This window comes from Myxocyprinus asiaticus, chromosome 16 (genome assembly GCF_019703515.2).
Source record: "Myxocyprinus asiaticus isolate MX2 ecotype Aquarium Trade chromosome 16, UBuf_Myxa_2, whole genome shotgun sequence".
In the NCBI taxonomy this organism is placed as follows: domain Eukaryota; kingdom Metazoa; phylum Chordata; class Actinopteri; order Cypriniformes; family Catostomidae; genus Myxocyprinus; species Myxocyprinus asiaticus.
In genome coordinates this window covers 46,841,187-46,867,210 of record NC_059359.1, presented here as the reverse complement: position 1 = coordinate 46,867,210, position 26,024 = coordinate 46,841,187, and the positions used below count along the sequence as shown (strand labels likewise).

At 37.3% G+C, this 26,024-nt stretch overlaps 1 protein-coding gene across 1 annotated transcript in view; it reads right to left on the bottom strand.

The window, feature by feature from the left end:
* Positions 1–11,074: 11,074 nt before the first annotated feature.
* The window catches only part of LOC127453870 (glutamate receptor ionotropic, kainate 2-like), a 335,184-nt gene continuing 320,234 nt past the window's right edge, over positions 11,075–26,024 (bottom strand). The window contains exon 16 of the mRNA XM_051720611.1: positions 11,075–15,209. Within this exon, the coding sequence (XP_051576571.1) occupies positions 15,045–15,209 (165 nt within the window). The 3' untranslated portion in view covers positions 11,075–15,044. The remainder of the gene's footprint in view (positions 15,210–26,024) is intronic.

The following is a 26,024-nucleotide window of genomic DNA, read 5'->3' as shown; positions in this document are numbered from 1 at the left end:
AAAACAAATGCACACAGAAAAGAAAGAAAACGGGTGCACGTGGTAATATACATGCAGTTGAAAGAGTAGAAAAGCGAGAAAAAAAAACGTGTTAAAATAAAACGATGAGCGTAGAGGAATAAGCAATGCTAAGCAGGCTAACAAGCTACAAACAAACAGACTCGTGCAGCGTGCTGGCAGCAACCGGAACAGGAAACAGGAAGTCACAGCCCTGTGATAATCTGGATTATATAATCAAATAACAAAAACCAAGTACTTGTAATTACATTAAATTGCATTGCGGTACTAATAACAAATTAAAATAATGAACTTGCAATCAGCAGCTTAATATCTTGGATTATATTTTTATAGTAATGTAATCAGATTACTTTTGGATTACCTCTGACCTAACTTGTTTATTAGGTGTTTTCATGTTTGTTTAGACTTGATATCACATGCATTTGAGAAGGATAATCTATACAATTTTGACGTAATGTTGCTTAAATTCATTTAAGCAAATTTAATGAATCAAAATATGACAATGTAGATTATTTTTTGTGTTTTACTCACTATTTGTCTGTTACTGAGTGAAATAAAAAAGCACTTACATGGTCATGAAAGACAAAAACACATTTTAACTTTTATGTATTTTTTTTTTTTCCACGATGGCATTAAGATGGTGTGAATAACATTTATTTAGATCATTTTTTAGACTAATTTTCTTCCAGGTTTGATTTTTTATTTTTTTTTGCATACTTCTAGAATCAATAATTAGTGAAGGACCCTGGATATGATGTAAACATAGTATTTCACAGCTGTATATCAGCAGTGTTTAGAAACTTGCATAATTATTCATCATGAGAAGGCATGGTCTAATCGTTTGAGTGCTGCTTTTGGTACAAATTCAGAAGCGTGGAGTGCAAATGTATTTTACATGATGAAAAAATACAAAGGGAGTTGCATGTGTCCCCCTGTAATGTTGACAGAGCTGTAGGCACTCCATCAATGACAGACTCAAATATGTTTAACAGGCATTATTATTGGAGAGTTTCGAGAATTGTGGACATTTGCTGGTTAAACAAACGTGGTGTTACTCAGGCAATTTCGGCATTACACCATCCATGTGTGCTTACAGATCAGACCAGTCATAATTGTTCTCAAAGTTATCACAAAAGTGAAGTGCATTAATTTAAATTTTTGAAGCCATGTACAATTTGTGAAACTAAAACTAACTTTACCAAACTAATGCAATCAGTTCATCATTTATGTGTGGATTACTATGAAATGTCATGTATTGGTGCATTTTGATGCGTTTGATGAACAAAACCCTTCCAAAGACATAGGAACACATGGTTATATGACACACAGGGTGATCATTCAAATAAGAATTAAAATGTGTTCATCAGGATATGGTTAAATATGCAATGTAAAGTTTAGAAAACATGCAAGCACACCTCCAAGTGCTTCTTTAGTTTTAACATGGAATCATTTGCAGTAGAATCATGAAGGCCAAAATATACTTCACGCGTCCGCGTTGCTGATCGCTCTACACACAGTATGCATGATGCAAATGTCGTCATCAGAACAGCTGTGCAGACTGACCGTGTGCCGCTCAGATTTTCATGACCCGTGGACCCAAGTAGATATAGCTGCAGACTGGAACCTCCAAATGGGGGCGGAATCTTCCAAAGGGGCGGAGTTACTCCAACAGGGGGCGTGGTTACTCCAAAAGGGGGGTCACTTCCAATAACAGTTAAGGTTAGGGAAAGGGTTAGGTTAAGGGCTCCCTATATCTTTAATGGCAATTTGGAGCTCACGCCCCTTTCTGGAGCTATGCCTGCAGCTATACCCTTCTCAGCGGACGCAGTCCTCATCTGTGCGCATTGTTGGTGCATGTGCCGGCTGGCCATTGACTGTGCTAAAAGAGTATCACAAAGCAGCTGTAGTGCGTATGCCTCGAACACGTTCGTGTATGCTGGCGGTCAGAAAAGTATACTCACAAAGGCAACGTGGTCGGCCGGGCGTGATTCTACGTGGAACGTGCAAAAACGAAGTATATCTGGGCCTTGAGACCACTTCATCTTCAGTCTAATTATAGCCACCAGTGGCTAGTATCAGGTACTAGAAGAGACTAGAAGTATAATAGAAGAATTATTGTGGGGTGGGGTCAATAAATTATGAAAAATTTACTGCTGTTGCCTTATTAATCTGTAATCATGTTGTCCATAAAAAGTAACTGTAATTGGATTACTTGCATTTTAAAATGCAATTTAATCTACTTAAAAGTACCTGATTTTTGTAATTTAGTTACATGATCCAAATTACATCCCAGCACTGTTTATTTGTATTATTCGTAATTATTTCTGCTACTTTCAGATTTATCATTCACTTTCTGAAGACCTGGTGTGTTGTTCTGAGTTAAGAATTCATTTATTCTCTTTTGGAGGGTATAAATGACATACTAGGTTCTAATTTCTTTTGGGGTTAGCTCATTTCCCGGCCCTGCCTTCATCATTTTCTGAGCGCTGAACTGTAGGACAGGGCTTGCTCCAAAGGAAACTATTCTTTCACTTTATTCAAATTAATTGTTATATTAATTGTGTCTTTCTGGTAGAAATGTACCTGGGAAAAGTTCAGGGAATATAAATGACAATTTGTACATGCCTTCTGTTGTGTTTTCCGTCAAAAGCAGGAGAATTAAAGCAGTAGCATTTTGTCCAAAATATAACATTCAAATGCATTATAATTGTTTCCCAACAATGTAAGTAGATTTATGTTGCAATAAAACATTTAATTGCACTGCGAAGCCTGTGTCAGTGCTCACTCTGAGAGAGAGACTGTCAAATGACAATATATAGTAAATATAAAATATAGTACAGTACAGGTTAAGTATACTCCAATAAAAACCCAATATAAGGCATGTTTGATCAATGCACTAAGGCAGTAACCCTGGAAGATCAAAATGATTTCCCATTAATCAAGTAAGTAAACTGCAAAATAAAATGTCACGAATTTGGCTTGTTGAAAGTTGACAACCTTACGTGCAACATGTATTTAACCTGATGTATTGTCATTGGAGGTTAAATTTCTGCTCTAATATTTACAACATTTTTAATCCACTGATGGTTAGGTGTAGGGTTGGGGTTTGGGTTATGGGGTAGAGATAATAAAATATACATTTCTGTATACTGTATTACACAGTTTACTAAAATTACAATCTATTAATTAATTAATAGATTGCATCTGGCACTTCACCTGGAATTTCACTCAGAAACTGGAGGTCCTGCTGTCACCAAATTCACTGTGTGATCAGTCTGGGGGAATTGCATTTAGCACAGATTTTTTGCCCTTTCACAAAACTGATGTGTAGAATTCTTTGAGTTAATCTGTTCTAAATCAATGTGGTCAGAATATGCAAATAAACAATACTATCAGTGGACACAATTAATTTCTTCTTAAATAAAAAACAAACAAACAAAAAAACAAAAACATATTATCTGTAAATACAGATTCAGGCAGTTAACGTCCAGAAAAGCATTAGAGAACTGTTGAAATACGATCTTTATGATTTCCAAGAAACATGCAAACCTGAGATGGCACAGCAATGTCCATCTACGTGCTCATTAAAACTGGTAATTGATAAACAGGATTTGACTTCATGATGAGAAGAAAGCCGAGGGACAAAGCTTACTCGTGATGTCTAGATTTTTCTTCACTCCATTCGCTATGATAATTAGCCAATTAATTCTATGTGGCATGTAGGTTTGTTATCAGCTCCTGAGCTTTCCACTCGCCCTGCCGGAGGTGTGAAGATTAGCGGCTGGCTGAGCCCACCTTGTGTGAAAACATCCATCTGATAAAGGAATGGCTGAGAATGGCCATCAGGACCGCACATGCAGGCACAAAACCAATACACCACACAGCATACATGCACATACACAGAGAAGAGAGAAGGATAGAAAGTAAGAGCGAGAGGGAGAGACATGATGTTGTGAATGTTAACACTTACCTGATGGATCCATATGAAGGTTTTTTTGTTGTTGTTTTTTTCTGCACAAAATAAATTTTTGACATTGAAAAATCGAACAAGTTGTAATGAGTTAGTTTCTCAGTGATAAAAAAGTCCATATTAAATGTCAATGCAACTAAAATCTGATTTATGAGGTATTTGAGAATTGGTTTATATCCTCTACATGGCTTACTTCAGCTGTATAAGCACTTTGTCCCTTTTTGCATCATACTGTATATTCATTTTTTTTCTCCCTTTGTTTTCATATATACTGAATGAATGCACATCAATCATGTAAATTTATATGTGTCAACACAGAAAGATGCAACATTTGTTTAGTTAATGTTAGCTCTGCTGATATTTCTAGGGTTATCTTCATTTTTTATTCTTTGTGCAAAGTTGTTGCTTACTGACTGAAATCGCCATTTTTCAGGTCCTCTTTTGTATTCCTCCAGTCGTTATAGCCAATAATCAGAAACAAATTTATAAGCTATAATGTTTAATGTCGAATTACTAAAGAAGCAAGAACGTCACAGTTACTTGTGTAACCTCTGTTCCCTGATGGAGGAAACGAGATATTGTGTCGATGTAGTGACACTAGGGGTCACTCTTGTGAGCCAGAGACACCTCTGGTCTTTGATAAAAGGCCAATGAAAATTGGCGAGTGGTATTTGCATGCCACTCCCCAAGACATACGGGTATAAAAGGAGCTGGTATGCAACCACTCATTCAGGTTTTAAGGCCCGGCCATTTCAGCGGGTAGTTCAGCGTTGTGGCAGGAGGTACACAATGTCTCATTCCCTCCATCAGGGAACGGAGGTTACACAAGTAACCATGACGTTCCCTATCTGTCACTCACTCGACGTAGTGTCGATGTAGTGACACTAGGGGTCCCTATACGGAACGCCACAACTGGCTGAACTGTGTTACGTGAACTGGCAGTGTGTGGCGGGCAGACCACTGTGTGCCTCGTAGCCAGCACACCAGGTCAACACGTAACCTCCCCCAACATAGTTATTAGTGTCGAACGGCCCTTTGGGGACAAGTCGACTACCCAAAAGATTGAGACAGGCTAACCCAATCGTGGCCTCTTTTCCACTTCTTTTTTTCCACTCCCTAAAAAAGAAGGGGAATTATCTGACTGGGCCGCCAGATCTAGTCGGGGGGTCTACCGCCGCGAACCAATCTTGATGCCGGACGCTCGCCAGAATGTGTTTTTACGTCAGCATCTTGAACGGGAGTCTGTGTAAGGCCCAAGATTGGCCGCAACCCACCACCTTTTTTCGGTACGAAGTAGGGGCTGTAAAACCCCTTTTTCATCTCGGCCGGAGGGACAGGTTATATCGCGCCCTTCCATAGTAGGGTAGCGATCTCCACGCGCAAGGTAGCAGCATTTTCGTCCTTGACCAAGGTGAAGTGGATACCGCTGAACCTGGGCAGGCACCTGTTGAACTGAATCGCGTAGCCGAGTCGGTCGGTCCAGATCCGCCATCGCGACGGATTGGAAAGCACAAGCCACGCATCCAAGTTCCGCGCAAGGGGGACCAAGGGGACAACGTCGTCGGACGTACTGGCAGGTGGGGCCTCGTGACCGTGCTGAGTCTAGGGACATCGAAGCACTTACCTGGCTCCTTGTGACCACCCTCAGAACAGCCTGGGATGGGGGAGGAAGAGGCCTGTCCTCGTAACTCGTGGAGACTGCCACATCGGGGGCGGCTGTGTGCCACAGCTGGGTGCTCAGGGGTGGGAAGACCACCGCTGGAGAGCCAATCCTGCAAGGAAAAACCCATGGACGGTAGTCGTGATGACGACCGTGCACACCGGGTATTTGATCCAGGGAGGAAGGAAACCGCTCTTTTGCTGAACTGTTCGGTACCGCAGCCACTTAGGCATGCGGCGAAATCAAACAAAAAGGCAACAAAAGATTTTCCACTCAGCCCTCCACCGGGGGATGGAGTGGTCTTCTTACCAACTCCAGGTGAGTGGGTTTCGTCGTCCCTGGGTCACCCGTCTCAGGGGCGCTTTGATGACCTCCATGTGTTCTTAGCGGCCAACTGTGAGACGGGTGGCGTCTGCTACCTGCGGTGGGCTCCACGCCGGAGCCGGGCCAAAGGGGCGGGCTGCAGCGGAGCCGGTGCAGTCACCGCAAGGGGACACCCTTGGCGACGAGCAGATGGGGTGCGGGATCTTGAACCGCGCCAGGACAGGATGTGCCAGATAGCCTCCGTCTGCTGCTTCACCGCCGAGAACTGCTGGGCGAAGTCCTCAACGGTGTTGCCGAATAGGCCAGCCTGGGAAATGGGGGTAGCAAGAAACCGTGTCTTGTCGGCCTCACCCATCTCGACCAGGTTGAGCCAAAGGTGGTGCTCCTGGACCACTAATGTGGCCATCGTCCGCCCGGGAGACCGCACCGTGACCTTCGTCGCTCGGAGAGCGAGGTCGGTCGCCGAGCGCAGTTCCTGCATCAAATCTGGGGTGGAACTACCTTCGTGCAGTTCTTTCAACGCCTTGGCTTGGTGGACCTGCAGGAGAGCCATGGAGTGCAGGGCAGAGGCGGCTTGTCCAGCAGCGCTGTAGGCTTTAGCCGTCAGTGACGACGTGAACCTACAGCGCTTGGACGGAAGCTTAGGGTGTCCACGCCAGGTGGCGGCGCTCTGCGGGCATAGGTGCACTGCGAGCACCTTATCCACCAGGGGAATCGCCGTATAGCCCCTGGCCGTCCTGCCATCGAGGGTAGTGAGGGCGGGGGAACTGCGGAATCGGGGCCGGGCAGTAAAAGGTGCCTACCACGATTTCGTCAGCTCCTCGTGCACTTCCGGGAAGAAAGGCACTGGAGCGGGGCATGGCTGCTTTGAGCGGCGCTGCGAGCCCAGGAACCAATCATCAAGCCGCGAGGGTTCAGGGGAGAGCGGAGGATTCCACTCTAACCCGACGCTTGCGGCCGCCCGGGAAACATGTCCATCTTTCTGCATCAGCCTGTGACTGGGCAATCGTCCACGAGGGGGGGAGCCCAGCTGAGGCTTCTGCGTCCGACTGGACAAGCCCGCTCTCCGATGCTGCGCTTGAGAGCTCATCATCTTCGCGGGCTCCGAACAAGAGGCCAGACTCGCCGTGAGATGAGCCGGCGGACTCATCCGGAAGTCCGATAGGGGCAGACAAGCATGCTGGGGAATGGGAGGTCCGCGGGGGTATACCCAAGGGAGGCGATCCCATTGGGGTCCCCAAATCGCCCTCAGTGCTAGCCGCGCTGACCTCATACACATAGGTAGAAGGACCAAGGCAGGGAGCTGCTGGGGTGGCTTGCTTTCTTATGGACCGAAACGTTTCCATGGTCATGTTCTCGCAGTGAGAACATGAACCATCCACAAACACTGCCTCCGTGTGGGTCGCGCCCAGACACGAAAGACAGCGATCATGACCATCCGAAGTTGAGAGATAACGACCACAACCAGGAATAACACACAATGGAAAGGCATCTTTAAAAAGACGTGTCTTTTAAAAGACGTTCCGTGTGTGCCGCTCTTTTAGAGAAATATACTCTTTTAGAGAAAAAACTCTTTCAGAAAATATACTCTCTCTTTTTTTTTTCTGCCGAAGTGCCCAGGGGCATTCTGCAGTGCACCAGTGCTGAGGAGGGAGAAGCCTCTGAAATGTGCCGTCAGATCCAGCAGAGGTGAATGAACTGTAGAAATTCAGCTCAGTGAGCATGACCGTTCGCCTCCGAAGAGAAAATCTGAATGAGTGGTTGCATACCAGCTCCTTTTATACCCGTACGTCCGGGGGAGTGGCATGCAAATACCACTCGCCAATTTTCATTGGCCTTTTATCAAAGACCAGAGGTGTCTCGGGCTCCCAAGAGTGACCCCTAGTGTCACTACATCGACACAGCGTCGAGTGAGTGACAGATAGGGTACTAGCAATCTAGTTCACTTTGATAGAGCTGCAGGAAAAGATACCACAACTGGTGGAATTTGCTACACAGTTTACATTATATGCAGTTTGCCGAGGCAGTGCACCAGGTTCAAACTGCTCTGTAAAAAACTTTAAATAAAAAAAATTGTTAGGTCACCTTGATAAAACTAAATTACCTAGTTTTATTCAAGTCAAAAATATTATTGAATATGACTAAATCAACCTGGCTGCATTAGGTTACATTACATTTAGCCTATGTAGAAATAAGATTTGAGGTAACAAATGCAGGTTACCATTTTTTACAATGTAGGGTTAAGGTTGGCTCAATGCCACAATGGTGATAATTCGTGTTATAACATAATTTACACAAGTAGGACATGTTGATTGACCAGCATTCCTGTCAGCTAGTAATTATCTAATTTTAGGGGTAGGGATTGCACAAATAAGAAATAAAAGAGTAGTTTTTTTTTTTTTATTTCCGTCATGATTTACTCACCCTCATGTCATATAAAAGCTGTATGACCTTCTTACTTAAGTGGAACACAAAAGGAGAAATTATAATGAATATTCTGGTTTGTCTTTTCAATACAATGGCAGCTGATAGTGACCAGAGACTATTTAGCAGAGATGGACCCTTTCTACTAAAATGAATGGGAGAAATTTGATTGTCCAATGGTATCGAAAAGGAAGTCCCGCCTTACAGGAAAAGAGTCAGTCACCTTTCAGATTCAGACATCGCCTGTCAATCAACTCTAGAATGCGCATATGCATTAGCTAAACCAGCCTGAAAAATAGCATTTTTGTAAGCGTGACCTGAGCTAAAGAAGCACAATTAATGATGTAATTGTTGTCAGATTTTATTGTAGATTTGAACAACCTGGTCTCATTGAATGAATGTCACTCTATATCAGAGTTTCCACTAATGAAAAAGTTTGCCAGACAAACTAAAAAAAAAAAAAACAAAAGAAAAAAAAACAGTCATCTAATTTCATTGTTTATTTTGCAATGTAAACGAGATGGACTATACATAATAATGTGATACAGGCTAATTTTGACACATTTAAGTCAACTACTTCTTTATCATTAAAAAATAAAATAAAAATGTCCGTCCTGGAATTAGCGTCTAATTAAAAAATAATCTACAATGGGGGTAAACTAAACAGCAGTTTGCCACATATCTTTTCGTTTCTAAATAAATATTAAAATTACAAATCGTTTAGTTATGTCATATAATTTCTCTTGGCTAATTTCCTTGGCTCTTTATTTTTACGACTATTTTCATCCAATTTTTCATAGCACAAAAGTACTTTGCTGCCAAAGTGAAGTCAAATGTGTCCAGTGTTTCTCTACAACTTGAGGTTCACATAAGCCTGAAGTCCTTCTCCCAGAAGATGGCAACGCAAGGTTTTAATGCGATTCTGAAGTGAGAAGCTTCACTGCGGGCATGCAAGATGAGAATAACGCAGACTGCTTATGTTAATGTGCGGGATACTGTAGTCACGGATTAGGACTCCACATCTTTGGGAAAGTTTAAACCTGCGTGACAGCGAAGCGCTGTTATCAATGCATGGCGTCACACTGTACACTTGTGGCATCAATAAAAGGGGTTGCTGACTCACCGTGCTAATATTTTCAACGGACAATGTGTCCGATGTTTGAATTTGTCAGACATTAGGATTTTTAACGGTCAAAAACCAGTAATTACCGGCTAACTGAAACCCTGCTCTAGATACATTTTTGCAAACTGACTTTTATGTGCCGCTTTCTACGTTTCGCTTTAGTTTCCTTCTGGAATGAACACTAGAGGCGCTACAACTACTGTGCATTTTATTCATTGTCACAAATCACGAATACAATTGCTGACTATGACTTTATAAACTTTATAAAGTTATTTTTTGCTCTATGTAAACACATCAAAACACTTTTACTTTAATGCATGATTTGAAAAAACATACATTTTAACACTGTATTACAGACCCACCTACATATACACACTTATTCCAATATGATTTGATTGCTTAGTTGCTCACTATATAGAGTGTTGAATTTTGGACTCATTAACCATGGATCAAGTCCAGTCAAAGATGCTTAAAAGTGGAAGTGGCATAGAAGCATAGACACGATATGAGATGGCTGTTTCAGAAAATGTTCTTTTCATTTCGAATTTGCATTTTAAAACACTACTGTTTGGGTTAGGTGTTGGTTAAGGGTAAGGATGTCTGTTTTGTTAAATGCTCATTTATCTTTTACTTCACTATTGTTAAGTTTAGGGTAAAGTTTTAGGTTAGGGAGGTACGTTTTACTCATTAAAATCTCCATCTAAAATTCATCTTAAAAACCTGGACATTTCCCTTGAAACTGCAGCCAAATGTGTAATGCAGCACGTAATTTCAGTTTTGCAAAAATGTTGCAATGCTCACGTAAATTTCATGAGATCAGGCTGGATTTGAAATATGTTCTCTGATTGTAATCTTGACCAACTGTTTTGGAGATTCCAGTCTTTCCCCATTCAGGTAGATAGGAGCTGTACTTGTATGATGTTTGTTTACATTGAAAATAGCTGCCCAGTCTGTCCGGGAGCATTTCCAAAGATGGCAGCTGAGTGGACTGACTTGCCTTGAAAGGAACAGAAAGGAAGCGTAGAAAGTACCCAAAAGTATCATAAAATTAGTACATGTGAATTGTGCATCATATTCTAAATCATGAGGTTCATAGCACGTTCATGAGCGCCTATGAGACAAGCTTGTTTATAATGGCTCACATGTTCATGCAAGAATTGTATTGTTTAGTGCTAAAAATGCAAGTTCTCGCATGAACATGTGAGCCACTGTGTGGCTGAGCTTCTCTCCTCCTATTCTATGCTTACAGAAGACTTGGGATATGATACACAAGTCACATTGATTACTTTTAAGATCAGATATTTCAACAGCACCTAAATTACTTTTTAATTGCAATCACTAAAGTTCTTTTTCTAAGCTTCTTTGCTAAAGAGCAATCTTTCAGATGCCATAAATGTAAATATTAATTGCCACTTTGTCAGTAGAAACATTTCAAACTGATATTTGCATATAAGAAAAGAGACTTAAAAACCTTAAATGCATTATTATCTGTGTGAAATGTGTCCTGTCTATGAAGAGGAGGAAATTAAAGAGACCACGCCATGCAAGTGTGCTGACTTTTTTTAATGACTTCCTTTAAACTTGTGCATCAACTTCAGACAGTAAACTGTGTGCACTTGAGTTTATTTTCACAATATGGTCAAAATTGCTTTGTATCTGAAAAAATCTTGAAATACAGCTTATCCATTTTAAACCATTTACACACAACTTCTCAGCACTGAGTACTAGCAGTCTATTAGAAACCGGGGCATCAAATGAGAAGTGAAATTAGCAGTTCTCTTCACTTCGTATCTTTATATATGTATATATCACACATCTGAATCAGTTTTATTGTTTCTATTTATCTCAAGTTAAAATATCTTTATTTAAATATGGTTCCTTTACATGATAAAAATAGGATCTTTCCAAAATGTGTGTCACATCAACATTACCGGGCATGCTCAGCACTTCCCCCTTCATGTGGGCCTCAGTATGCCCAGTTCAGATGGGGTATCTATCATGAACCCTGGCATGGACTCTTCCTCATGGAGGCCAGGTAACGTGGTCCTGGATATGTTCGGGCCCAGAGGCCATCATCACCTTAAATTCTGGTGTAGACACCACGGGATGGCCCAGTCCCATATCAAGAGAGAGATGCCAATGATTGATTTGTGTTGATAAAAACTATTATAAAATGTTGATATTCTTTAATTGTACAAAACACCTTAGTTTTATAGAAATCTTACATTTGCACAAGTTTCCACGAGGATTCTGTTTCTGAAATCAAATCCACAAAAGTACAAACATGTAACGTGTCATTCAAATGAAACGTGGATATTGAAAAATAGACGTATAATATTACTGAATAGCTATGTGTGTTCATAGTTGTTGTATCTGTAACAAATGATAAATGCTTGAATAAATACATAGCAAAAGTGTTTTTATTTTTTGAGTTCTTTTAAGTTATTTTACCCAAATTTTGAAGAGCTTAACAGATGAATATCAAGAAACATATTAAGAACATATCCCATTCATTATTCACCCTGAAATGAGAAATTATATTTTGCTCAAAGAAAATGAAACCTATTTAAGGACCATTCCTACTGTTTTTTTTTTTTTTGTTGTTTTTTTTACATTGTAAAATTATCAGCATGACAATTAAACACATTAATTGTTCTAAATTCCCTATGTGTATGGTTGACTTTTATTATGACATACAGTAACACACTTTTATTTTGTAATGCAGGAGCCAACAGCAGTTCCACCATTGCAGCGTTTCAGTTTTAATTTCACCCTGCTTTCCAAACGGCATAAATCAGCCTCCAAAGGGAATTTTCAAAAGGACAACAATCACATTCCAAAGCTAAGGGCTCATAAATATCTGCTTCAAAAGGCCCTTCAAAACGAGCATTTCCGTAGGGTTCAACTGATGGGCACTTCTCTACCAAGCGGACCGGAACCAGACCACATGTTATATATCTATAAGTATGCTAAGTGTAATGTAAATTAAACCAGCTGCAACTGCAAATACACTTTGGTTCTATTAACAAAAACATGTGACATCCCTTCATCTCCGTGGTTAAAAAAGATGTTAATTATATAATGAACATTCTAAATAATTTTCAAACCCCTGGCTTTCTGTTTGAAATTGTATTTTATTATTGCATCCCTTACAAAAAAATCGAAACTAGCTGCAAATTTGCAGAAAATCTGCCACTCATTATTTTCATATGCGAATGTGCTTTTGATTTGCTGCAAATGATAGCCAGAAGTTTGCAGCTCTTTGCCGGTAGTGGTACAACCTTTGGCAACAATGGACAATTTGTCACAAGTTTGCCATGAACTCTCGATTTTCATAAGGTATGAAATAATTTATTGTAAATTCGCTTGATCTGTTATTCTAATGAAGGAGTTAAATATATATATATATATATATATATATATATATATATATATATATATATATATTATTTAACAATTGAACATACACTTTAATTTTGTTTACTGGTTCATTTTTTTATTCAAATAAATAAAACATATTTGATTAAGCTTAAATTTCTTCATAAAGCCTAAAGGTTTTCAAGCATTTTATTTTTAATTTAATTTTTTTTGCATTCTAAAAAGTAGTTAATAGTTAATAGTGTCATGTGTATATGCAGTATTTCTGATTAGGTAAATTAGCGCCAGCCTTTGTGTGACGGTAACAGTGGCTTCTTTGACTTAGATAGATGACGTTAAAGTGTGTTCCGAATGAATGATATTTTTGAGCCATACACCCTTCAACCCTCCGAAGCTCTGACTCTGGGAAGGGATTAGGGCATAGGGATGAGTCCTTCAGAATGGCATGCACCCAGTTTTGTTTCCTCCCCCTTCTCATAAGGTGTGAATGTGCGTTCATGAACATACGTTTTCAATTGTTGTAATTTCACATCTGGTTTGTATTATTGAAGTTTATAATGTGAATGATGATACAATGTGCGAATATGTGGTGATTCACATGCATTTTTTAAATCTGCATTAACCCCTTCATTGCTACAGGCATGATAGCACTCATAGTGATTAGTTATGTTTAATGCTATCTGACATATTCTGATGAGTACTTTATTATGTTTATTTGAGATGAAACCATTGCAATGATAGCCTGTACATTTGTGTTAATTACATCGTGATGTACATTATGATTATAATATTTATAGATTATAAATAGCCTATATAAATTATAATACAAACCGGATATGCAGTTACAACAATGGAACAAGCATACATAGAAAAGTGAAACACCGGAATGGCAGAACTTCCGTCTGCTCGCGGCATACAAAATAAAAGTGTGGCATATCATAATAAAAGTCAACCATGTATACACATAGTAAATTTAGAACAGATATCCTATTTAAATTGCAAGATATTTATATTTATATGTATAAAGTATTTATACATCACATTTATACTAATTATCGTACTGCCTTTAATGTATGCTGATTTAAATAAACAAAAATATTGTATTACAGTAACGGTTTACCATAATACAGTAAAATCGAGTGCATTACATTAATTGGAATTAAATTATTGTAATGCAGTATTTAAATTCCAGAATCTTAATACTTGTGAATCTCGATTGAGAATAATGGGAATAAAACTAAATAAAAAATAAAAAAGATATGAATGGTCCTAAAACTAGGCTTAATTTTCAGAATACAAAATAGTTTCTTATTTTGGGATGAAATGTTCTCATGAGATTCATCCTATCAGTCATTGTGGCATTCAGCAGGGGCCTCTACTACAGCACTGAAAAGAGCAACTATCACACTCTTTCAGTATATTTATTTTACTTAAAAAAAATAAATAAAAAAAAAAAAAAAAAACACACACACACATTCCCTGGCCTTACACGCTGAAAGTGTTAGTACTTTAAAATGCAAACAAATTAAAGTAATATATTGCCTGTTACCCCATCCTGCTTCCATTGCTTGTGAGTGTGGGTGAAAAACATGTTAAATGATTTCAGTGATATTGCTCTGCCGCTGAATAAAGACTGCAGATTGATTGTTTCTGAGTAGTTCTGCACTGTCTGTTTAATTTTGCTCCTAAAAGCAATTGAGCACAAGTATGTATTAAAAATCTGTCCTTTCGTCCCTGTATTTGTCAGGGCGAGTCTCTGCATTCTCTCTAATGGACTCAGCTGTTCTCTGCAGACAACAGAGTGTCATCAAACCAAAACTAGCATGGATGAGCAGACACTTTCCATAATTTTGATCTCACTGCTCTAGCTGTGTGTATTTCCTGCTAAGAGTTACCCTGAACGCTGGCACGGGTCAGTCTTTGCTCTGGTGGCGTTGTGGAGCGATGAGGTAACTAAATTTCTGCCAAGATTCAAGTTATTTCCACAGGAAATATGTTTCACTTTCTGTTGTTGTTCTCAGTAACTAATTGTTTGAAATGACAAGCTTCCCATCCCAATATAGAAAACCGACTTCCTCCCCACCCACATTTCTCTCTATGACATTTTCTTCTCCAGGATCAAAAGAGAGGGAGAGCTGGTGTCCCTTTTAGGCCATGGTCTCTTTGCCTGGCAATCTTCGGTCGTTGAAGGTGTGCATGTTGATGACTTCATCTGTTTTGACCATGACGGGAAGTTGCGGCTTGTGTTTGAGTCGTCGTTGGCACTTGAGGGAAACCCGCAGCTCGTCCACCATGGCACTGCAGAAGGACCTCTGTACAGACAGAAAAAAACAGAGCTGACTGTGTGTTCCTTCAATCATTAAACACAAAAACACATACCTGTAGGCTCCGTTCACACAATCAGTGTTTGGGATTGGCTACTGTATTTACAGTGTGACTTTCAAAGTTGTTCATACAAAATCAGGCAGAATTAAATACTGTCTGTACGAACAGGTAACCAAATACAAACTCACAAAAGAACCCGCAACAGTCGGGTTTCAAAAATAAAACTCCCATTAATTTTCTTCATAGGCATATTGATTTTTAACAATCACTTATAAACATTGAAAGACAGACCTACCGTGAGCTCCCAGGTTAATTGATGATATATTCTTGTGTCAAAGCCATCAGTCCACTTTATTTTAAATGCATTATTTCAAAATAATGTTAAATAGTAAACTTCCAGGTAAAGAACTACACTACCCATGATCCTGAAGGGAAAGATCCACCAATTAGAGAATAGCGTTCCAACAAAGCGCACCAAAAGAGCTCTGCAGTAACGGCCCACTCCCACACCCACTGTCCCTTTCCCTACAATCAACACATATTTTGCAATACACTTGAAATATATTGGTTCTATACTTATAATCAACTTTCCATTGTTTTTAATTTGATTACAGTGGCAAGAAAATGTATGTGAACCATTTGGAATTACCTGCATTTATGTGTAAATTTGCCTTAAAACCTGTTTTGATCTAAGTTACAATAATGAACAAACACAATCTGTTTTAATTAATAACACACACATTATTGTATTGTTCTTATACATACTGAATACATCATTCAAACATTCAGTGTAGGTTGGAACAAGTATGTAAACCCCTAGGCTAATGATGTCAACAAAAGCTAATTAGAGTCAGGAGTTGGCAAACCTGGCATCCAATTTATGGAACAAGATTGGAGGTGTGGGTTAGAGCTACTTTGTTATATAAAAAGCACTCAAACATTTTGAGCTTGCTATTCACAAGAAGCATCTGCTGACATGGACGATGCCTCACAAAAAATAGATCTCAGAGGACTTACGATCAAGAATTGTTGCTTTGCATAAAACTGGAAAGGGTTACAAAGTTATCTGGAAAAGCTTAGATATCAATCTGTCCACAGTTAGACAATTGTATATAAATGGAGATGATTTAGTACTGTGGCTACTCTCCATAGAAAAGGACATCAAGCCAAAATGACTCAAAGGGCAGAATGCTCAATGAGATAAAAAAGAAACCTAGAGTGACAGCTAAAGACTTGAAGGAATCATTGGAACTGGTTAACATCTCTGTTCATGAGTCTACTATATGGAAAACATTAAACACAACTGAAGTTTGCCAAAACTATCTTGACACTCCACAACGCCACTGGGAAAATGTTTTGTGGACTGATGAATCTAAGGTTGAATTATTTGGAAAAAAACACGCAGCACTACTTATGGCGTAAAAAGGCCACTGCATACCAACATGAAAACATCATCCCAACGGTGAAGTACAGTGGAAAGAGCATCATGATTTGGGGTTGTTTTGCTGCTTCTGGGCCAGGACCACTTACCATCATTGAGGGAAAAATTTTTATGAAGTTATAACATGAAATTTATCAAGATGTCCTACAGGATAATGTCAGGGTGGCTGTGTGCCAGCTGAAGCTCAGTAGAAGTTGGGTGATGCAGCAGAACAATGACCCTAAACATTGAAGTAAATCCACTACAGAACTGCTTCAAAAAAAAAAAAAAAAAAATTGCAATTTTTGGAGTGGCCCAGTTAGAGCCCAGAATTTAACCCAATAGAGATGCTGTGGAATGACCTCAAGAGAGCCATTCACACCAGACATCCTAAGAATATGACTGAGCTGGAGCAGTTCTGTAATGAAGAATGGTCCAAAATTCCTTCTAAACATTGTGCAGGACTAATCCGCAGCTATCGGAAATGCTTGGTTGTGGTTATTACTGCCAAAGGAGGATCCACCAGTTATTAAATACAAGGGTTCACTTACTTTTATGACAGCACTGTAAATGTTTAATGGGATGTGTACAAAAAAGACATGAAAGATTATAATTGTTTGTGTGTTGTTAGCTTAAGCACATTATGTTTGTCTATACTTGTGACTTTGATGAAGAAAGTATTTAACTTTTTCTGTGTTAAAATACTTTCTCCTGTCCTAGCTTAATATGCGGAAACAACTATAAGTAAGCCATTCATAGGTTAATTTTCACAAAAACTGTAAGCACTGTCTTTTTGTGGTGCTTTGAAAATTGCTCTATTTATTTTGAGTAAGCCACTTAAACCCGCCCCAACAACTTTACTCAACCAGTGGCGTCATTTGGGGGCAGGAATATCTCTTTGTTTGAACAACGGCAGATTGGGGGTGTACTCAGAAAGCTATTTTGAAAACAAAGTTTATTTTTGCAATTCCGTTTGGTGGCACTAGTGCCGCAGAAATTACATACCAGCTTTAATTCAGAAAACCAGCTAATTCCAAAGGGTTCACATAATTTTTCTTGCCACCATATGTCATTCTTGCCACCGTATGTCATTCGCAATGCTTCATGGGATTGTTGTTCATTCTCTCATAAAAGAAGTACACAGTTCTGTACCTTTGCCTTTTTGTTTGAATTTCTAATTATTTTTTGCTTCAAAGTAAATCAAAGTTTGTAATGTGACTCCCCTCAGAGCTGGTTGGTTTGGTCCATGGCTTAGTGCTTTTGTGAAATCCCTATGGAGAAAATGAATGGGAAAATCACTTTCGAAACCAAGATGTCTGAAAAAATGGGCAGGCACTGTTGCGCTCTATAACCACAAGTAATGCCAGTAACCATAGTGACAGATAAAACTATTGCATTGCATCTTTAAGAATAACATTTTTATTCTAAACTATTTCAGGCAGATTCCACTCTTCGTCTTCTCAGATATGCAGCCAAAAACTCTCTGGTTCTGTCTATTTTGTGTTTTTTTTTATTTTTTTATTTTTATTTATTTTTTTGTCTATTTCTGCAGCCACATAACTCCACCATTTGTCATAAATTGCTGCATGCAATACGTATGTCAATGACACAACAAACAACAAGTTGTCGAGTGTGGTTCCCTTCATACTGCACACAGCAACCGAACACCTTCTCAAAATTCAGTTGTAAATCCTGAAAGTTCAAGGGAGTCAAACTGAACCGTGTGTGAACTGTAGCTGTATTGAGCACTATAAAACAGGACAGACAACCGTATTCTGCTGCTGTGTGAAAATCTCTGGAAGGGTGGAGGATAGTGGGTGAGTTTGGTCACTGTGTGGTGTGGGTTGATGGGTGAAAGGTGGAGGTGGAGAAAGGAGATAATGAGTATGCTGGTGTCCATCTGGATGCACAGCACGAGCATCATAACTAAAGCCATTTCTCCTGAGCAGATTTCTTCACCCAGCTTCCTCCTGCCAGGCTGCATGATTTATTGATGTGTATTATTTTTCTTTACATTTTATATCCTGTATAGCTGCATGGCCAATTAAACACACACCCCACTCTCCAAACAAGAAACAAATGGTGATATTTTCAACGTATAACAGTGAGGAAAGCACACATGCGATTGTCATTCCTGTTTTTCCTCTTGGTAATTAAATAACATACACATCATTTAACAATTGCATCATTTACAAATTCTTATGCCTTAGAGTTTTTGGCCTTTGATTGTGAACAAATACAAGTCATTTCAAATGGTCACTAGCAACTTCAAGTAAAAATGAAACACTGAAACACTAATGTGTGAAATACATCTGTGAATGTGTACAAAGTTCACATTTGTAAAAACAATTGACTGTGTTTACAGTGTTTTCAGTTGAGATACATTTGTGAGACATGATGATAGAATAAGGTGCTCGTTAGGCATTCCAATCAGTGGTGTTCTTACCCAAAGATCGGCTTTCTTCATAGCGCCGTCCTCCACAACAGCCAATAACAGAAAACTTGCTTATGATTTACAAGCACAAACTGAAGTAATACGTGCTTTAGATTTAAATTTAGAGCAGGCATACTGTATGAGATTAAATGAATATTCTAGGGTAATTTAAACTTAAAGGGATTGTTCACCCTAAAAATGAACATTCTCTCAACGTTTACTCACACTCATGCCATCCCAGATGTGTATGACTTTCTTCTGCTGAACACAAATGAAACTTTTTTGAAGAATATCTCAGCTTTGTAGGTCCTCACAATGCAAGTGAATGGGTACCAACAGTTTGAAGGTCTAAAAATCACATAAAGTAATCCATAAGACTCAGTGGTTAAATCCATATATTCAGAAGCGATATGATAAGTTTTGGTGAGAAACAGATCAATATTTAAGCCTTTTTTTACTATAAATTCTCCTCCATGTCCAGTAGGTGGCGATTTGCACAAATAATGCAAATCGCCCAAAACGAAGTAGACTGTGAAAGTGGAGATTGTTAGTAAAAAAAAGGACTTAAATATTGATCTGTTTCTCACCCACACTTATCATATAGCTTCTGAAGATATAGATTTAACTGCTGGAGTCTTATGGATTACTTCTGATGACTTTATGTGCTTTTTGGACATTCAAAATTTGGTACCCATTCACTTGCATTGTGTGGACCTACAGAGCTGAAATATTCTTCAAAAAATCTTTGTTTGTGTACAGCAGAAGAAAGAAAGTCTGGGATGGCATGAGGGTGAGTAAATAATGAGATACTTTTCATTTTTAGGTAAGCTATTCCTTTAAGTTCTATCAATAGACTCTATGGAATACTGTCAATTACCACAGAAAATAATTTCAATTCTGTTTGTCAAAAATAAATAAATAAATTAAATAAATAAATAAAAAATGTTTTTTTAAAAAGTGTAAACATTCTATAGTATTATACTTGAAATTAACATTTATGGGGCAACTGTATAGCATAGGGATAAACATTAAATCCAAGAAATGTCACAGTTTCAAATGTATAATCATGAAACTTAAACATACTTAGCATAAGACTGGTGTAAAATAATTGCTTACTAACTTTGTCCTTGCAAAATTATATTCAATCCTCAATTTGTATCATAAGCACATACAGGAATTACATCAGCATCACATAGCCAGAAGTTCATCCACCTAAAAAAGTAGTCCTACCTTAAAGGGATGAGTAAGACAACTTTACAGATCAAATAATACAATTTTTTTTTTATTATTATTATTATTATCTATAATTCATGAAAGTGCTTTAAACAAAAATACAGACTTCATCGTTTTCATTTCAAACCCTCTGATTGGACAGGTCAAAATACTTTTCTATTTTAACTGACAGCATGTAACAGCAAATAACCTTATTGATTGATATAATCTATAAGAATTTCAAATATATCAGAATTTGAGCCTATATAGTAACATTTGTATTTTAACCAGCATCAAACAAATATGGTAGAATTTAAACATCTTCTGTGCTACATTATTTGAGTAAAAATTTTAAGTTACAAAATGTTCACAGAAATGCTGAAAAGCAATAACTCTTGTGACAATGTGAAAAAATATATACTCCCCCATCCTTTTCGTTATTATTTACATTTGAGCTTACTACATGTGACTCTTGACTGCTGAATGATATTTGGTTAGGTGATGGTTACTTGTAGATTTTTCCTTGCCTTAGACTGAGGCCAACAATCAGACCACACCAGGATACTTAAAACACTTAAAACATATAAGAACCATTTATAAAATGTATAGGATGTGTTCCTGGATCAACATCCTTTTGGTCCTGGAACAACGGTCCTATCAGCCACTTATAATTTAGGTTTGGAGTCGGGGTTAGGTTTGGGCTTGAATAACATTCTTGAAAAGCAATCATTCCCTTCAATAAAAGATGTTGATACAGGAACACATGCATGTACTTGACAAAATCATGGTCACCAGTGCTTCAAAAAATAGTTTTCATAAATGTTAAAATAATTTAGATGGAGTGGTATGTTTTTCTGTAGATTTTCATGGGTAATCCCACATACTTCTTGATAGGAATTTCCATCAGAGTTAATAATATCAGACATTGTTATAGAATCATTAAAATAATTAGCTGGTTAACATGCACTGCAGCCTTTCTAGTGAGTGAAATCAATGCTCATTTGTATAATCAACATAGTCTCATGAGAACTCATAATAATTTGTACGAGATGGCAAAATTGTAAGATATAATACGACTTGGCTCGTACGCAGGGTTGGGGAGTAACAGAATACATGTAACGAGATTACATTTTCCAAATATAAAATTTTAGTAACTTTATTCCACTAGTTACAATTTAAATAGTTGGTAATTAGAATACAGTTACATTCTAAGAGTATTTTGATTACTGATAAGATTCTTTTGGATTTCATTGTCATTTGTTTAGTTTAATATTTAGTCTATTCAGTTACAAAATGTTCACAGAAATACTGAAAACCAATAACTCTTGTGACAATGTGAAAAAATATATACTCCCCCATCCTTTTTCGTTATTATTTACATTTGAGCTTTCCACATGTGACTCTTGACTGCTGAATGATATTTGGTTAGGTGATGGTTACTTGTGGGTTTTTCCTTGCCTTAGCCTGAGGCCAACAATCAGACCACACCAGGACACTCTCTTGTATCCTATATTGTCCTTAGTGTCAATGATACTGCATCCAAAAGTATGATCTTAAAGCTGTGCAACTGGCTTTTTGTCGATAATAAAATGGATTGAATGTTCAGACCAGAAATGAGGGAATGTAATGCTAGAACGTGTGTGATGGAGGAAATATATTGATGTAAAATGTGCAACCAAAAAAAAAATAAATAAAAAAAAAAATAAATAAAAAGAGAAAATAGAAGCAGAAATATAATTTCAATTATTTTATTTAAACAATCATTTATATGTGCCTCTGTATGTGTGAACTATGTTTGTGCATACACTACCCTGTGAAGATGCAAAGTGCAAATATTCATAAAAAATAAAGAAGTCATGGATAATTCTAGGAATTATTTTGTACTTCACATACAATTAGACCCTACTTAATGTATATTAGCTAAACTGATACACAATTGCAATGTTTTACCTGTGAACTTTTATTAGCATTGTTATTGATTTTAACAAGCACTGAATACATGCTTTTTTCGGTTTATTCATGTATTTATTTTGGTGATGGTGGTTGGGGAATTCTTCAAGAAACTGTAAAAAATACAATGTCTACAGCATTATATAAGAACCATTTATACATTTCTATACTTCTGTCAAAAACAGTAAGATTGTTGGTCAGATTGTTGGCTCTTTCCTAATCTTATAAAATAGAGGCAATTATAAAATGCAAATTTCTGGGAGGAATGTGCTACTGATCACATCCTACAAGAAAATGAAGAGGCATTACCATATCATTTTCTGCAGCACAATGTTAGAGAAAACTGAAGAAAGGACAGCAGCTGGGAGTCTTGTACAAAAATACTTAAATTCCCCCTCTATCATCTTCACTTGCACGAAACTCTCTCTAGTGTGCGCTTGCAAAAATATGTCCTGTTCAATGGCAACTTGGGAATTTAAAGGTTTGGCAGTTCCATCCAGTTGCCTTTTTCTACAGCCAATCTTGTTAATTATAAAAAATAAATAAAAAAATAAAATAAAATAGAAACATTTGAAACAATACTACACTACAGTGATGCCTATTGGCTAGTAAATTTATCATATCAATAAAATCATTAATAAAGGATCAGCCAGCACACTAATGTATTGTCAGCATATTCAAAAATGTCAATAAGAAGGCTTATGGCAAACAAACAGAACTTGGATAGATTAATAGTGCAGATCAGCGATGACTATAAAAGATGGTTCCTCTACAGTGAATACGTGGGACTTTTTGGACTCACAAGGAAATGACAAGCCTCAGATTGGGGTGGCTGATGCTGTTGTTATACTTCAACAATAACTGCTGAAGACATTGCCATGTTATTTATATTTAAAGATCAGACAGCATGGATTAATCGGTGACCATAATTTAGTATAGGATGTGTTCCTGGATCAACATCCTTTTTGGTCCTGGAACAACGGTCCTATCAGCCACTTATCATTTAGGTTTGGGGTTGGGGTTAGGTTTGGGCTTGAATAACATTCTTGAAAAGCAATCATTCCCTTCAATAAAAGATGTTGATACAGGAACACATGCATGTACTTGACAAAATCATGGTCACCAGTGCTTCAAAAAATAGTTTTCACAAATGTTAAAAGTATTTAGATGGAGTGGTATGTTTTTCTGTAGATTTTCATGGGTAATCCCACATACTTCTTGACAGGAATTTCCATCAGAGTTAATAATATCAGACATTGTTATAGAATCATTAAAATAATTAGCTGGTTAACATGCGCTGCAGCCTTTCTAGTGAGTGAAATCAATGCTCATTTGTATAATCAACATAGTCTCATGAGAACTCATAATAATTTGTACGAGATGGCAAAATTGTAAGATATAATACGACTTGGCTCGTACGCAGGGTTGGGGAGTAACAGAATGCATGTAACAAGATTACGTTTTCCAAATATAAAATATTAGTAACTTTATTCCACTAGTTACAATTTAAATAGTTGGTAATTAGAATACAGTTACATTCTAAGAGTATTTTGACTACTGATGAGTTTATTTTGGTTTTATTGTCATTTGTTTAATTTAATATTTAGTCTATTCAGTTGTAAAACATTTATACATATAAATGATGCGATTCAAGAAGCATTCGAATAGCAGTGAAACACTTTATTTTAATGTGTTACATTCATACGAGCAGACAGAGGGCTATTTCATACTGTTATGAGTGAAAAGGCAAGGTAATCTCATGAGAACTCATATGTACTCTTACGTACAGTTTGGTTCTAGCAAACGTACATTCTCTTACGTTTGCATAGTCACCGAAACGTACAATATTGACATATTGACAGCATGTAAACATCATCATTTTACGCATTAACACCTATAGAAACGTACAAATGTTTACGTGTACTGTTTGAATTTATTAATATTGAATTTATAGAATTAATCAGTTAATTACATTTAATTTATAATCAATGAGATAAGTTAAATGCCATCACATTTATTTAATGCAGTTGACATTATATGACATTTCAGCAGTTTCATTCAGTTCTGCAGCCCTATACAACATTTTAAAGAAATATATCACTTTAACCAAGATTAAAATGTTAAAATGAAGAAAAACACTGTAATCGTTTAATCATTTATTAAACATTTAATTTTATTTTTGTTTGCCATGGGGCACAAAAGGAGTTTTCAGAATATGCAAAAAAAAAAAAAAAAAAAAAAAAAGCACCATAAAACAACAATAAAATTAATCCATACATTTGTTAGCTATAATCCAAACCTTCAGAATGCATTCTGTGAAGTACAGACCCAAATTCAAGCCTTTTATTTAACGATCTCTGTCTCATCCGCTGTAGCACCATCGCGCTCACCATAACCGTCAACCCGCGTTGGTTTCGTTTTCAAAATTCAAAAAATGCCGCCTCAAGCATTACGACCAGCGGTTTTACGGCAGTGATGTTGAATGCTCCTTGGCTCTCAAGTGTCTCGTGACCGTTTATGACATGCCGTATTCTGCGATGTATATGATTGAATGAGATATGACAGCGCTGTTACAGTGTGCATCAGAAGAAAATTTAAACAGATTAAAATTTAAATTCAACTCTCTACCTCACACAATGCTATTGTGTGCCATCAGGGAGCACATCGGATGCAGCGCATCACCCTTTGGACTACTTTTGTACTGAATTTTTCTAAATAAATTATTGTGATTAAATTTGTCTGCCTGTTATGTGTTTTATATTCTTAATAAATGGTTATGGTTAGGTTTAGGAGTAGGTGTGGGATTAGCGGCTGTAAAATATATATAAATTAATATATTGTAACAAAAATGATTGCTGCTGTACATTAATCTACTTGTTACATGTTTTTATATTGTTGAAAAGTGATTATGTTTAGAGGTTGGGGTAGGGTTAATGGATCTAAAATATCTATAAAACAGTAAAAATTTACAAATATATTTATAATCAGTTCGTGTATTCAAATATAGTTGGTAAAGGATTGGTCAATATTTTACCTTTCTAAAGCTGTAAATACGTAAAAATGTTTACATTTTAGATGCTTTCAAACATCCATATTGTACATTTTAGTGTCTATTCAAACGTAAAAATGTGCGTTTAATGTTACAAATATTAACATACAAATAGCTCTGTATATTAATGAGATCAGGCTGGAAAAGATGGATATTACGTCATTGGGGAACTTTCACCTTGGGAAACTCTACATTCGATCATAAAAATTTTGTGTACACTCTGTGGGGTTTTGAAGTAATTTTAGAGCTTCAAAATATTTAACCTTGTGTAAATGTGAAGATTTAGCTTAATGCTAAGCTAAAATGCTATTTCTAGCCATTTTACATGTACCTGTTACGAGGCACGAATATATTTTTTATATAAAGAATATTCATGATAGATTCATGGAAAATTCATGTTGTTTTTCTAGTAAGACCTTTGATATTAGGGCAAAGATGTAATACAAAAATCTTATTCTTGCTGATCATGTTTTATTATTATTGATTTCCAGTAAAATATCTAAAAATCATTAAAACAAGATACATTTACTTTATTCTGTTTCAGAAGCAACACTGCACACGGAATTCTGACTTTTTAAGAGAATGTATTTTTTTATATAAATATGTATTTTTGACTTACTGTACTGGCAGATATTTATTTATTTATTTATTTATTTTTTTTTTTTCATTTGTTATTAATTTGTATATAATGCTGAGGAAGAATCCAAAGTATTTAGATTATGTTACTGACCTTGACT